General features: G+C 40.6%; 2 protein-coding genes across 2 annotated transcripts; one reads left to right on the forward strand and one right to left on the reverse strand.

The window, feature by feature from the left end:
* Positions 1 to 65: 65 nt before the first annotated feature.
* Positions 66 to 3,206, reverse strand: uqcrh (ubiquinol-cytochrome c reductase hinge protein). The gene is made up of 4 exons (XM_085266537.1): positions 2,999 to 3,206; positions 2,670 to 2,696; positions 2,172 to 2,333; positions 66 to 293 (listed from the first exon to the last, which is right to left on the reverse strand). The coding sequence occupies exons 1-4, from the start codon at positions 3,038 to 3,040 to the stop codon at positions 261 to 263; spliced, it is 264 nt and encodes an 87-aa protein (XP_085122663.1). The 5' UTR covers positions 3,041 to 3,206; the 3' UTR covers positions 66 to 260.
* Positions 3,207 to 4,164: 958 nt separating this feature from the next.
* On the forward strand, positions 4,165 to 8,442 carry LOC146546391 (cytochrome P450 2J6-like). The gene is made up of 9 exons (XM_085266534.1): positions 4,165 to 4,449; positions 4,537 to 4,699; positions 4,943 to 5,092; positions 5,175 to 5,335; positions 6,318 to 6,494; positions 6,617 to 6,758; positions 7,003 to 7,190; positions 7,284 to 7,425; positions 7,624 to 8,442. The coding sequence occupies exons 1-9, from the start codon at positions 4,246 to 4,248 to the stop codon at positions 7,800 to 7,802; spliced, it is 1,506 nt and encodes a 501-aa protein (XP_085122660.1). The 5' UTR covers positions 4,165 to 4,245; the 3' UTR covers positions 7,803 to 8,442.
* The last annotated feature ends 4,843 nt before the right edge of the window (positions 8,443 to 13,285 follow it).

A 13,285-nucleotide genomic window follows, 5' to 3' on the forward strand; every position in this document is an offset into this window, starting at 1 on the left:
AGAGATTTTATCATATTGTAAAAAAATATATATTTAAAAAAAAAAAATCACCATGGGGCAGATGGTAAGATGTTTAAGTCATCATCTTTAATGAAATGTTGACTCAGACATGTTAAATACTTTTTTACATGAGCAGATAATGTATACACTTCAAGTTACAACATACAGTAGATCCACAAATGGATGTATTTTACTCCAAGTTCTTCTTACGATACAATATGTGAAGAAAGCCATTAGCCAGTGGTCAGTTACTGAGAGCTTCATTTGACAGAATGGAACAATTTATGTGCCACCTGTAGAGAAGACATACAACAAATAATTCATCAGTGCAAACAAACAACACAGACATTTCATATCACTTAAGTTACTGCTCTTACATGTAGGCCATACAAATGGATAGTTTCTTGTATATGTTGCTCTTATGTTGGCAACTGCCAGATAAAGGTGTGTCATATTGCCATGGTAAGCTAAAGTTAACTTCATGTATGAGGGACTGCAGCTTTGCTTGCAAATGTTGAGTAAAAATGTAATGATGATTATCTCTATGATTTCTGATAAAAATCTCCCTTCAGTCACATTTATCTAAGCCTTCAGGAGATCAAAAATGTCTTCAAGAGTAAAAGCAGTCCTACTTTACACATCATAATACCACTCACTTTCAGGTTTGCACTCATACAGAGCAAAACATGGAGCTCAGTCATAAAACCAAAGGCCAGGTCTATTTATTAGTTTAGTTTATTATCACAATCCAGATTGCTCAATCAACTACAATTGGTTATAGATCAACTTGAAACTGGAGAACAGCAGTTCTTGAGACAGACAGTGGAGGTGGAAACACTGTCTAAAGATTTAAAAATTCCTCCAAGAGCATTCTTAAAGTAACAACAACTTTGGGGGTTGTTATTTATTTTCTATTAAATAATAAGACAGCCTAAGCAGCTATTAGCATTTATTATGATAAAAGAACAGTTTTTACAATTCTAACAAACTTCAAAGTCAAACTTAGGTATGCCCACCTTTATTATTCAACACAGCCTGAACTCTGTTAGGCAAGGTTTTCTATAATTTCTTTAAGTAACTTTTAATAACTCCCAATACTTACTGAAAGGGCTTTGAGAACTACTGCTCAAAATCACTTGAAAGATTCTGACACCCTCACTTTGATTTTTCAGACTCCTGAACACTCAGTGACTGGACTGACACACACACACACACACACACACACACACACACACACACACAAAAGACTTAAAAACAGTTTTTACCAAGCCATACGACACATCAACCACAACACTTAAACACACAACACAGCACTCAGAAGCTACCCTGCAGCTTCACAAGTACTCTGTTTAAACTGCACTGGTCACTTCACTTTATTGTTATTGATATTTATATTTAAAAGTGCAATACTGTAATTTTCTGCTGCTCATTCCTGTGCAATATCCCATCTGCCCTCCCGTCATATTTCTTTTCAAGATTTTCTTATTTAATCACTAGTGTACATATATTTATAGATACATATATATTTAGTCATCTTTTCTCTTTTACCATGTCTCTCTAATATTTTGCTCCTTACTATTTTTTTTATTATTTTATTTTATTATATTTTCTCCTACTGTATCATGCTACTGAGTGACTGCTGCTCATCAAACACATTTCATTGCAATGTTGACCCTGTGCTAACTTGCATATGACAAATAAAACCGAAAACAGAACACGAACACACACACACGAACACACACACACACACACACACACACACACACACTCTATATCAAGCACTTATCTGCAAAATCTCATACACACATGCCTTTTTTAAGTTACTGTTTGTAAAATGCTCAGTCTTTTAGCACAACCCACTGTCATTGTTGCACTTTTCTATTGCACCGTTTTTGTTTTGTTTTCTTTATTTTGCAATTTTTGTACACTTGCACTTTATGTAGTCCTCTGTTGATTGTCTGTTATATGTTATACATAGCACCATGGTCTTGGAGGAATGCTGTCTCACTTCACTGTACCACAGCACATGGTTGACGTGACAATAAAGCCACTTGACATCGACTCTTTGAAAACAAAACATAAAGAAACGAGGGACTGAGAACACCTGCTCTTTTGTCAGTGTTTTTTTTTTAGTCTTTCTGTCTGGTACAGCTGCCTAACGGCACACTTACACAGTGGTCTCGAGCATGTAGGAAGTCAAACAGCTCCTCGGTACAGTCCTCCTCCGTTGAAGACCGGGAGCCAACTCTGGTCTCACATTGCTCCAGACGTTCCCAGTTGTGAATGCAGTGTTCTGTCTCCGCACACTTCTGCCGCAGTGATTCAATAGGATCCTGAAGGAGAAAGTTTAACACTCAAAGCAACTGGCTTTCAATAAGAGACACATATGCCAGTGTCAGTGTCCAAATGAGTGCAATGCCATATAGCTGAGGAAAAAAGGAAAGTCCATTTGGAAAGAAAAAAAAAAATCCATGAAGTGGGTGGTTTGTTTTTGTTTTCTTTTTATATACGGGAAAACTGCCACACATTTTTTTCAAATATCAAATGACAAAGTAAATTATCACTTTTTGTTTTTTTAAATTGGTTTTGTTCAGTAAAGACCAAAATAAAACCATCAGTCATAATGGGATATATACTTTGATTCTGTTAAGGTTATTTAATTAACATACCACCATCTCTTCCTCTTCTTCCTCCTCCTGAAATACACAAGACCAAATTAATAACACCAATAAACCACCACCCTCGAGAAATTGTTATCAATTGCTTTTGTATCGATTCATCTTCACCAGTTAGTCCGTCATTATTATCACTGACTGCGATTTGATTCTACTGCGTTAATTAACCTTTAATCTTATTCTGAACAGAGATGTATAGAGAGGTTGGCTAATGCTAATGTCAACTAAGGATGCATCGTAGTTAGCCTCGGTGTATTAGCCTATAAGCTGAACGTCAAACGTCACTAGCTTACGAAATCGTATCTGTAACAAATACTAAGAACCTCTGGTTCTCCGTTCGTGATCCTTTTCTCCTCGAAAACCATGATCTGGTCTTATCCTTGAATCAGCTAGCTGTCAAATCTCAGATATTGGAGGACACACCAGGTCATACGAGCTAATAAGCTAACGAAGGCAAACACTTCCGGTTGCTTAACTTACATATCGTTAGCTTCATAGCATAATTGCCTAAGTCATTTGACTAAGTCAATGACTTAGGCACTTATGCTATGAAGCTAACGATATGTTTTATTTTGAAGTTAATCATCTACTTCCCCCGAGGGTAGGATATCCGAGTTTTATCAGTTTTAAGATGTGAACGCAAGGTGCACATTACAAAGCCACTTATTTGTTTTTAAACCCATATAACAGATAATGCAATTCATTCATTTGAAACATGAGCCAAATTTTTAATGCACGACGACTTAAAAATTGTTACACTCTATACTACCATCGTGTGTTAGGAAGTGGTACTACATTATGAATTTGGCCACGTTCTTAAAGCCCTTTTTTGAGTACTTTGTTCTTCCTTTGTTCCCTTTAGAGTTTTTTGCTTCAAATGGGTCATCTGAGTTGCTTTCCTGTTTCAACAATATGAAATAGAGTTAGTTTGTTAAATAAGGTGAGAAGAACACCACTGGCTTTCCCAGAACTCTTCTGAAATGAAAGCTTAATGGCAAATACAAACCAAGCAAAGTTCTCATGGAATGGAAACAGGATTTTAGTTTTGGTACATTTAAAAGTCAGCCTTGAAGAAACGCAGATTTGACCATGGTTGGTTGTGAAAACATGTCGTTTTATGATCATGCAAGGCTTTAAAAATCTCACATCTTCCACTCTGTCAAATGGCAAAACTACAAACTCATTTTCAAGATTCCAATGAGCATTTTTTTTTTCTGTGTATGTTAGTGTTGCCCCAAAGATAGCAGTTTTAAAGTGGTAAAAATAAGAACTGAAGTATTAAAGTTTGGCTATTTCTTAAATCTAATCAAGCCACCCTCAAGCCAAAAAGATTCTCTACTGTTGAGCAACAATACTTGATTTTAGCATCCTAGATTAAAAATGTTTTTCACATCCTTTTTTCTCCATGAAATAAGGCCAGAGTTCAGAGTAAACTTTATTTGCTTTGCCAAGTGATAGTAATACTGAGCTTTGCCCTCACTGCAGTGATAGCACTTGTTGCCTACTCTCAGACTGAGTCATCTGTCTTACAGGAGAAATCGTACCCACGTACAGTGACTGTATTTACAGAATGGATTCAATCATTTCTGTAATTGGAACCTATGTTTCCTGGGATCTCAAGAGTCTGCTGCTCTTCGCTGCAGTTTTCATCATCACTGCAGACTATATTAAGAATCGTCGGCCAGCAGGCTATCCTCCAGGACCCCGGGGTCTTCCAATTATGGGCAACCTATTCACTATAGATCAGAACAGGGCCCATGAGAGTATGACACAGGTACCTGTGAATCTTAAAATTTTACTTATTAACTCATATTTTCATCTCAAGCCTTGTGTGTATCTTCTTTGATAAATCCTTTGCCAGTTAGCAGAGAGATATGGAAATGTGTACAGTCTACGGATGGGACAGGAACGGATGGTGGTTTTAAACGGGTTTGATATTCTGAAAGAAGCTCTAGTGACGCAGGGAGACAGCCTGGCGGACCGCCCGGACCTTCCTTTACAGATTGATAGAGCACACAGACTAGGTAAGGGTACTAAAGATCAACACAGATACAAAGTTTGATAGTTTAAACTTTTAAGGTTTTTGGCCTTACCCAGAACCAGTTGTATTATTCTGGTTTGCCCAAAGACTCTCGGTTTGGTTGCTTCAAATTTAACTTTAAGAAAGGAGTTAGGGATAAGAATAGAGAAGTGGTTATATAGTCCTAAAACACAACCTTCTTTTTTATAGTTGAGAAGTTTGCTGTCCCTGCTCTTTTTCTGATCAGGTGTCATTGCCAGTAGTGGAAACCTCTGGAAGCAGCAGAGACGCTTTGCACTTTCGACCCTTAGACAGTTTGGATTTGGCAAGAAGTCACTTGAATCTGTGGTCCTGGATGAATTTACATATTGTGCAAAAAACATCAGAAGCTATAAAGGTACGCGCTTATTTCACGGTAAGACTTTTAGAATGAACAGATTCACATAAATTTACATAAAAGTTTCTCTTCTATTCTGGAGGTAAGCCATTCGATCCACACCTCATCCTTAACAATGCTGTCTCCAACATCATCTGCTCCCTGGTGTTTGGCCATCGCTTTGAGTACAGTGAAGAGAAGTTCATTAAAATGATGCAACTGTTTGATAAAGGATTCCAGATTGAAGGCTCCATTTGGGGACAGGTACAGCATTTAAATATACTGATCACATCCTAAATTCACGGGCCACAGCTCTGCCATTTATTCCTTACAGGAATGTTTTTTTTAAATGTCAGTGAATGATCTTTTTCAACACAGGTATGTAAAGTTTATTAATATTAAGTCTCCTCACTACTAGAAGCATACGTACTGAAGTGTCTGACGCAGTAAAAGAAAAATAGTCACCTTTTAGGCGAGAAAAGAGGTGATAACAAACAGGAAATTAACACTGAGCAGTGACATGCAGAGTAGGAGAGAATATCCAAACTGTATAGATGAAGCTATAGAGGTTTTATATTGATGGACACATTTTTACACTAGCAATAAAGAAAAACACTTTAAAAAAACACACACACACACAAAGACAAACGATTCCCCCAATCAGAACTTTATCTTTTAGGTTTTGTACTCAGCAAAATCACTGACAGCAATGCTCAAATCCAAAGTCATGATGCTATATTCATCCTGGAGTCTTGTCTCTTCCTCTTTCTTTTGACCACCACTGTTTTATTTTGCTTGGTAAGCATGATTAGAAATCCCGCAACACTGTTGCCAAAAACCAAATTGTTGCTTAGTTAACAGCTTAGCACACATTTTCCACAAAAGGTTAGAAAGAACAAGTAATCTTTTTCCCAGCATGTCTCTCCACCATCAGAACTTTAAGAAAAAACATGTATTTTATTCAGAAACCTATAAAATGATTGAGTTTGAGTTTGCAGTTAATATTCAATTCATAAGAAAAATGTATAGCATACAAAATTTTGGGACCTTTGGATCACAAAGTGGAAATATGACTTAATAAAACTCTTATAATATGTCCACTTTTTTGGCTGCCCCTCCCTGAGTCTGGTTCTGTATTATTAACCAAACTTTTGACTGGTGCTGTACTTTCCAGTAGTTTATTTAGACTGAGGCATGGCATTTGCACTAACGTGAATGTATTGTTCCAATCTGTTTCCGTTTGTAGATCTACAATGCATTTCCTGTACTGATGAGACGTTTACCAGGTCCACATCAGAGTGTCGGGCAGATGTGGAATGAAGTGAAGGATTTCATACGAGTAGAGCTAAATGAGCACAAGAAGACCTGGGATCCCTCAGAAACACGTGACTACATTGATTGTTACCTCAGTGAGATTCAAATGGTAGGAGATTAGGCTTAATTTGCCATTATAAATTGCCATGTAATTCAGGTAACACTGCCAATAAAGGCACTTTTTAAAATCATTTCCAATGTTTTAAAATGTGTGTTTGCATGTATTTTCAGAATAAGGGGCAGGACGACAACACTTTTGATGAGGAAAATCTGGTTATTTGTGTTTTGGATCTTTTTGCGGCTGGATCTGAAACCACATCCACCACCCTGCGCTGGGCTTTCCTCTACATGGCAAAATATCCTGAGATTCAGGGTAAGAGTATTGACCAGGCCTGGAAAGCTCTCTGTTTTTATTAAATAATCTGGACATGTGTGGCACTAAAGGAACATTCTGGTCATAATTTAAGTGTAAACTTTACTATTTCCAGGTTATACTCAGCTTTTTAGATGTATAATGTATTGTGCAATGGTGCACAAATCTCTTTAATAATCAGCGCTGTTGCACTACGCTGTAAATTTCATTGCTGAAATACTGTTTTCTTTTGTCTTTTGCACAGAAAAGGTACAGGCTGAGATAGACAGAGAGATTGGAGAGTCCAGACAGCCTTCAATGGAGGACCGTGCAAACCTGCCTTACACTGATGCTGTTATCCATGAGATCCAGAGGATTGGAAACATAGCTCCTCTTGGCGTGCCGCATGTCACCAACAGAGATGTCGAGCTGGGGGGCTACACAGTCCCAAAGGTCATTGCTCAAACCAATTTTCAGTAAAAGACAAACATGGTTTATGTCATATTTCATTTTGTGTGTTTTATTTACCATTATTCCAATTGCCAGGGAGTTATAGTAATTCCCAATTTGACATCTGTGCTGTTTGACAAGAAAGAGTGGGAGACGCCTCACACCTTCAATCCAAATCACTTTCTGAATGAGGAGTGCAAGTTTGTGAAACGAACAGCTTTTCTGCCTTTCTCTCTTGGTAAGGAACGACTCTGTAGATATTTTATTAATGTCTGTGCAAGATTTTTCAGCAGCCTCTTTAAGTATACACTGTGCTGTTGAAGAGATGATTAGTGAAGGACAAAAAGGGATCGTAGGTCCTTCTATAAAATCGGCAACTAATCTGTGCACAGTCATCCAAAGGAAATCTAGGACTAATGTCAGTGTCTTGTCTCAGGTAAGCGGGTGTGTCTTGGAGAGAACCTGGCCAAGATGGAGCTTTTCCTCTTCTTCACCTCCTTCATGCAGCACTTCACATTCTCCATGCGTGCCGGGGTGAAGCCTGATATGGACTACCGCTTTGGGCTCACTCTGACACCGAAGAATTATGAAATCTGCGTAACCCCACGTCATTAGAAACTGCCAGCACTTGTGATCTTATTACCAGTTCAAGGTTTAAGGAAAAAAATGACAAGATTAATAGTATCACAGGCTGGGTCTCCGACCCAGCGCTCTGAGTTCTTTTTGTATTTTTCTCATTTTTGATATGTGATTAGGTTTTGTGTTATTTCCTATTTGCCTTTAGTTTGGGCAGTTATTGGTTATTGTTCCTGGGTTTTCTATGTTTTGGGGTTTTGTATTATTCATCACGTATTAGGTCTGTTAAGTTTGTGTTGTCATGTTTAGTTTTAGTTTTTCCTGTTTTATTCTGACAGTGTCATGTGTTCTTTGTTCATTGTATTTAGCTTTCCTCTCCTGGTCCTGTCATTAGGTTTATGTCAGTCAGCTGTTCCCCCATGTGTCTCCACTTCCCCTGATCACCTCTTGTATGTATTTAAGCCCTTTGTTTTCTGCATGCCATTGTCGGGTCGTCTGTTTATCTCACCAGAGTTACAGTTATAGTCTTAGCCTGTTAGTTTCCACCACAGTTATAGTTATAGTTTTTGGTCTTAGTACCTCTTAGTGTTTTGTTTCTTAGTGTTTTGACAGTTTGCTTTGGTTTCCTGGTTTTTCCTTGCCGTTATCATTAAAGGATCACTTTTCCGTTAAAACCTTACTACTCCTCGTCGTCATCTGCTTTTGGGTCCTGTTTCCACACACATCGGCGCACCCCGCCGTGACAAATAGTTGATCACATGTTTTGATTTGAATTTCACTACACACCAGTGAAATTTCTCTTGCCTCTTTAACAATAAGTGCATCATTACCTTTAGTTATTACTGTTAGTTACATCTGAAGGACAAATCTATCAATCAAATTAACCACTCGAACAGTCAGAGACAGTAAAATTCCTATTGCAAAATAAACACCTAGACTTCAGCTCAAACACTATTTTAAGTGCGACATGAATGGAGAGTTTTTGTCTTTCATGAATGGTCTAAGGAGCTTGGAAAGAAAAGCGTCTGGACTTCGTTAAGTTGCTTGAAGATGTTTCACCTCTCATCTGAGAAGCTTCTTCAACTCTAGGATCAAATGGTGGAGAGTCCCAGATTTAACCCCTGTAGGAGTGGCCCCCCAGGCAGGACTGGACTGGGACAAAAAAATCAGCCTGGGCATTTTGACGATAGACCAGCCCACCAGGTATTATAGGAAAAGCCATAAAGCCTATGAAAACAAATGCTGGTGTGACAGTGTTGTACACTATCTTGTTGGTGTATATGTATCTAAAAAACTTAAACCTACACCATCCTCCCAATTCTGGTATTTTAAACAGTACCTACCGGAAATATCAAACAACCTGATCAATAATTACATATACCTAACTAGCAGGGTTGCCAACTCCCAGCAAAAAAATAGGGAACCACCCCCCATCCTCCGCCTCATGATGCTTAATCGACGTAATCAACTTTCATCTTTTGCCAGGGTAAAACAAATGCACAGAAACCAATTATTTTTCTACAGTAATTAAATAGATTCAACATCTTTCTTCAACAGAATTGCAGACTGCACACATGGTACCTCCTCAAAGGAAAAAGTACTATAGCTTACTAGGGTATATTAGACTTAATGTTGACTAAATACAATAATGGATTTCTATACATTTTACATCAGATGATCACTTTGGTTGTAAGATTCAGATAATTATTTAATAAAAGCGAGAGATTTTAAATAATAATAAGAAAGAAAAGTATTTCCTTGTGCCCCCCTCTCCCTGTTAATGCCCTACCTGCACCCCTGGCAAAACTTTGCTAGACCCGCCCCTGTACAGTTACCAGCTGTCAGCTACGTAGAAAAGGATCCTGGTGTTATTTGTCTCTCAGAAACAGTTCATAACTTCCCTTCAACTCATTCATGTCACCTAAAAGGTAAACCTGTTTCTCCATCACCTATTCAGCTCTGATGATTCAGTAAGGACATCTCCTGGTTTCATCTTCATGTTTCCCTCTCACCAAACCGATATCATGACCAGCCCCTTTACGGCTGTGGATCCAGCAAACATCAGCTGATACTAGAAAGTAATGTTAAATAAATTCTAACAACAGCTGATCAAGCTTAAACGTGCTGCTGTTGTTTAGCGCGACGTCCGCTGGTTTCTTCTTTCTGGTGCAAAGTGGGCGATAAACAAACAAGAGAGACGGGACTTACTACAGAAAAGCCAATCAGCTGATCATTGATCAGTTTCATGATTGAAGTAGCAACAGGAGAGGGAGGGGGAGAAAATGAGAGAAGAACAGGCAGCAGTGCAGTGTAAAGACGCAGAATAACTCCAGCTTTGTGTCTTTTTTTTCATTCTAGCTGAAGTTTGGGGCAAATTGCGTTCCTTTACACCTAAATACGGAACTTTAAAGTTCAACATTATCGGCTGTAATTGTTCCAGCCCAGAGTCAATCATGACCAATTGACCAATCCACCTTTCATTGTTTATAACGTTACAAAAAAACAAACAAACAAAAAAACGTCGGCCCATAAAAACGAAAAATCACCATCAGGCATACCGGGCATTTGCCCAGTATGCCTGATGGCCAGTCCAGCTATGCCCCCAGGGATCTCAAAACTGGATTATAGATGGCAGACAGTTGGTGTCGTAAGTCACCGCCTCTGTTCAAAGGTGGTCGCTCACAGTGGACATAGATGGGGGCAGGGACATCTCAGTAGGTAGGGTGGTGACCCCATGATCGGAAGGTTTAGGGTTCAAATCCATTCAACGGCAACCCTGAGGTACCTCTGAGCAAGGTACCGACCTTATATACTGCTCCCCGGGCGCCCAGTGGCTGCCCACTGCTTCACTGAGTGAATGGGTTAAATCAGAGAGGAATTTCCCCAGGGGGGACCAATAAAGTATACATCATCATCATTAGATGGCTTCTTTCACTCCTCTTTCAAACCATCTTCTCTGTCCAAAATGTGAACAGTGGCATCCTTGAAAGAGTGACCTTTGTCCTTTAGATGCAGATGGACAGCCGAGTCTTGTCCTGTGGAGGTGGCTCTTCTATGTTGTGCCATGCGTTTATGAAGTGGCTGTTTGGTTTCTCCAATGTAGAGGTCTGAGCATTCCTCGCTAAACTCTACAGCATACACTACATTGTTAAGTTAAGAATGGCCATCTTTGAACAGAGGTGGTATTGTGCAAGTCTGGTGAGGAACTTTGTCGCATGGAGTCACACAAACCACCTGCAACTCAACACCTCAAAGACTAAGGAACTGGTTGTGGACTTCGGGAGGTCTAGAGCAGGTCCACTGCCGGTTCAGATAGAGGGGGAGGAGGTGGAGGTGGTCAACAAGTACAAGTACCTCGGGCTGTGGGTGGACAATAAACTGGACTGGTCATGCAACACAGAGCACCTGTATAAAAAAGCCCAAAGCCGACTGTACTTCCTCAGGAGGCTGAGGTCTTTTAACATCTGCAGGAAGCTCCTGAGGATGTTTTACCAGTCGGTGGTTGCTGGAGTACTTTTCTATGCTGTGGTGTGCTGGGGGAGCAGCACAGCAAAGAAGGACTCATCCAGGCTGGAGAAACTGATCAGGAGGGCTAGCTCTGTGGTCGGCATGAAGCTGGACACTCTGGTGACAGTGGCAGAGAAAAGGACATTAAAGAAACTGATGGACATTATGGACAATGCTGGGCATCCTCTGCACACGGCCATTAACAACCAGAAGAGTCTGTTCAGTGACAGGTTGCTTCTCCCAAAGACAAGAACTAACAGACTTAAAAACTCCTTTGTCCCACACGCCATCAGACTGTTTAACTCCTCTCTGGAGGGGAGAGGGAGGGGAAACAGGAGGACAAAGGGGGGAACAACTAAGCTGTAGTGCCTCTTCACCTCACTGTACAATACCTTGTGCAATACTTTTTGTAAATAGTCAACAGTGCAATAGACTCAATACTTGAAATGTGCAATTCACTTGTATTTTTATTTTTTATTCCTATTTATTCTATTTATCCCCTTCGTATATTTTATTTATATTTGTCTCTGTATTTATATATGTGTGTGTATGTGTGTGTGTGTATATATATATATAATATTCTGTAACTCTGTAACTTCTGTCGGTGCTGTGCTTTTTTGGAAATCGAATTTCCCAGAGGAACCCACCCGAGGGATTAATAAAGTTCTATCTAATCTAATCTAGGTTAGTGCAAGTCTGCCGTTAGGTTTTGTACTCACGGTTGCCTTTTGTATGCGTGTTTCCTCAGGAGGAATTGTGGCGACCAGGAGGCAGCACACGGACAGTACACAGGGAACGGAGACAGAGCATGGGATAAGGGAGAAGACACGGAACGGGAGTCGGGATCGCACGGGGGATTTATTGTTGTTTGGATTTTCACCCCTGTAAATAAACGCACTGCCTTTAGCGTCAAGTCCTGCATTTTGGGTCCTCATTTCTCACATCCCCACGGTCTGCCAGCCAGACCGTGACAGAACGATCCAGCCAACCACCATGGACCCAGCAAACTCAGGAGTTGCCACGGAGGAGAGATCGCTCGCGCAGCTATGGGATTATTGCCGGAGCGTAGTCCAGGCCGTAGATCCACACAGGAGACACATACAGGTAGTGTTCCTTGACCATCACCTCACATCCACTACCTTCACCACGAACATTCTGGACATTAACAAACTTAGGCACCTGGTCACTAGGTTAAGGGAGAGCTCGAGTTTTGAACTATTTGGCTTGGGTGGTCCGAGCAGGGACAGTTTGGCCGCTCTCCTAGAGACTCTAGCCGCTTGGTTTTTCACGCGTCGGCGGAGGGCTTTCCCGTCGATGCTCGCGGCACAATCGTTTGATCCACCGTTACGGAAGGCATGCCGCACTCTCTACCATCATCCCATTACGCCTCAACCCACTCCTGCGGTTTCAGCCCGGTCAGCTGGCAACGGACCAACAGCGCTCATCACCGCAGTGAGTAAACCCGACTCATTTGTGTCTATTAATCATGTCATTGAAAATCAAAACCCAGATGAACAGCAGAAGACAGTTTCCATACACCCGGCCCCGCCTTCACGGAGGAGAAGGCGTCCTCGCAAGCAGCGTTCAACTACATCCACACTCACTCCTGTACTGGTCGAAGACTCAGGACCAGCGGCTCTGGACGCCACAGTGAGTAAAATGGACTCTGCCGGTGCTATAAATTCCCTTCCTGTAAACATGAAAATAGAAACTGTTTGCTGTACCTCCAAAGACTCAGAAAATATTCCCTCTGAGACTGTAAGCTGGGAGCTAGGGAGTTCCGAGCATACAGACCCGAATGACTTTTTGGCTCAGTCTGGCCGCATGGAGACTGAGGTTCTCCCCAGGGCTTCCCCAGAGACCGAACTGGAGGTCTCAGTTGCCTCTGGACCCCTGGAATTTGTTGAGCCGGCTGTAACATTTTCATCCTCTCCACCCTTCATAACAGCCATCTCACCCTCACTTCAGCCTGCTGCCCAGCTGGTAGCTCAGTCTCACAGCTGTATTTGTTTCCT

The sequence above is a fragment of the Mchenga conophoros genome, linkage group LG23 (genome assembly GCF_057382185.1).
Source record: "Mchenga conophoros isolate Kocher_MC1m ecotype Shallow Benthic linkage group LG23, M_conophoros_male_GT1.1, whole genome shotgun sequence".
NCBI lineage: Eukaryota > Metazoa > Chordata > Actinopteri > Cichliformes > Cichlidae > Mchenga > Mchenga conophoros.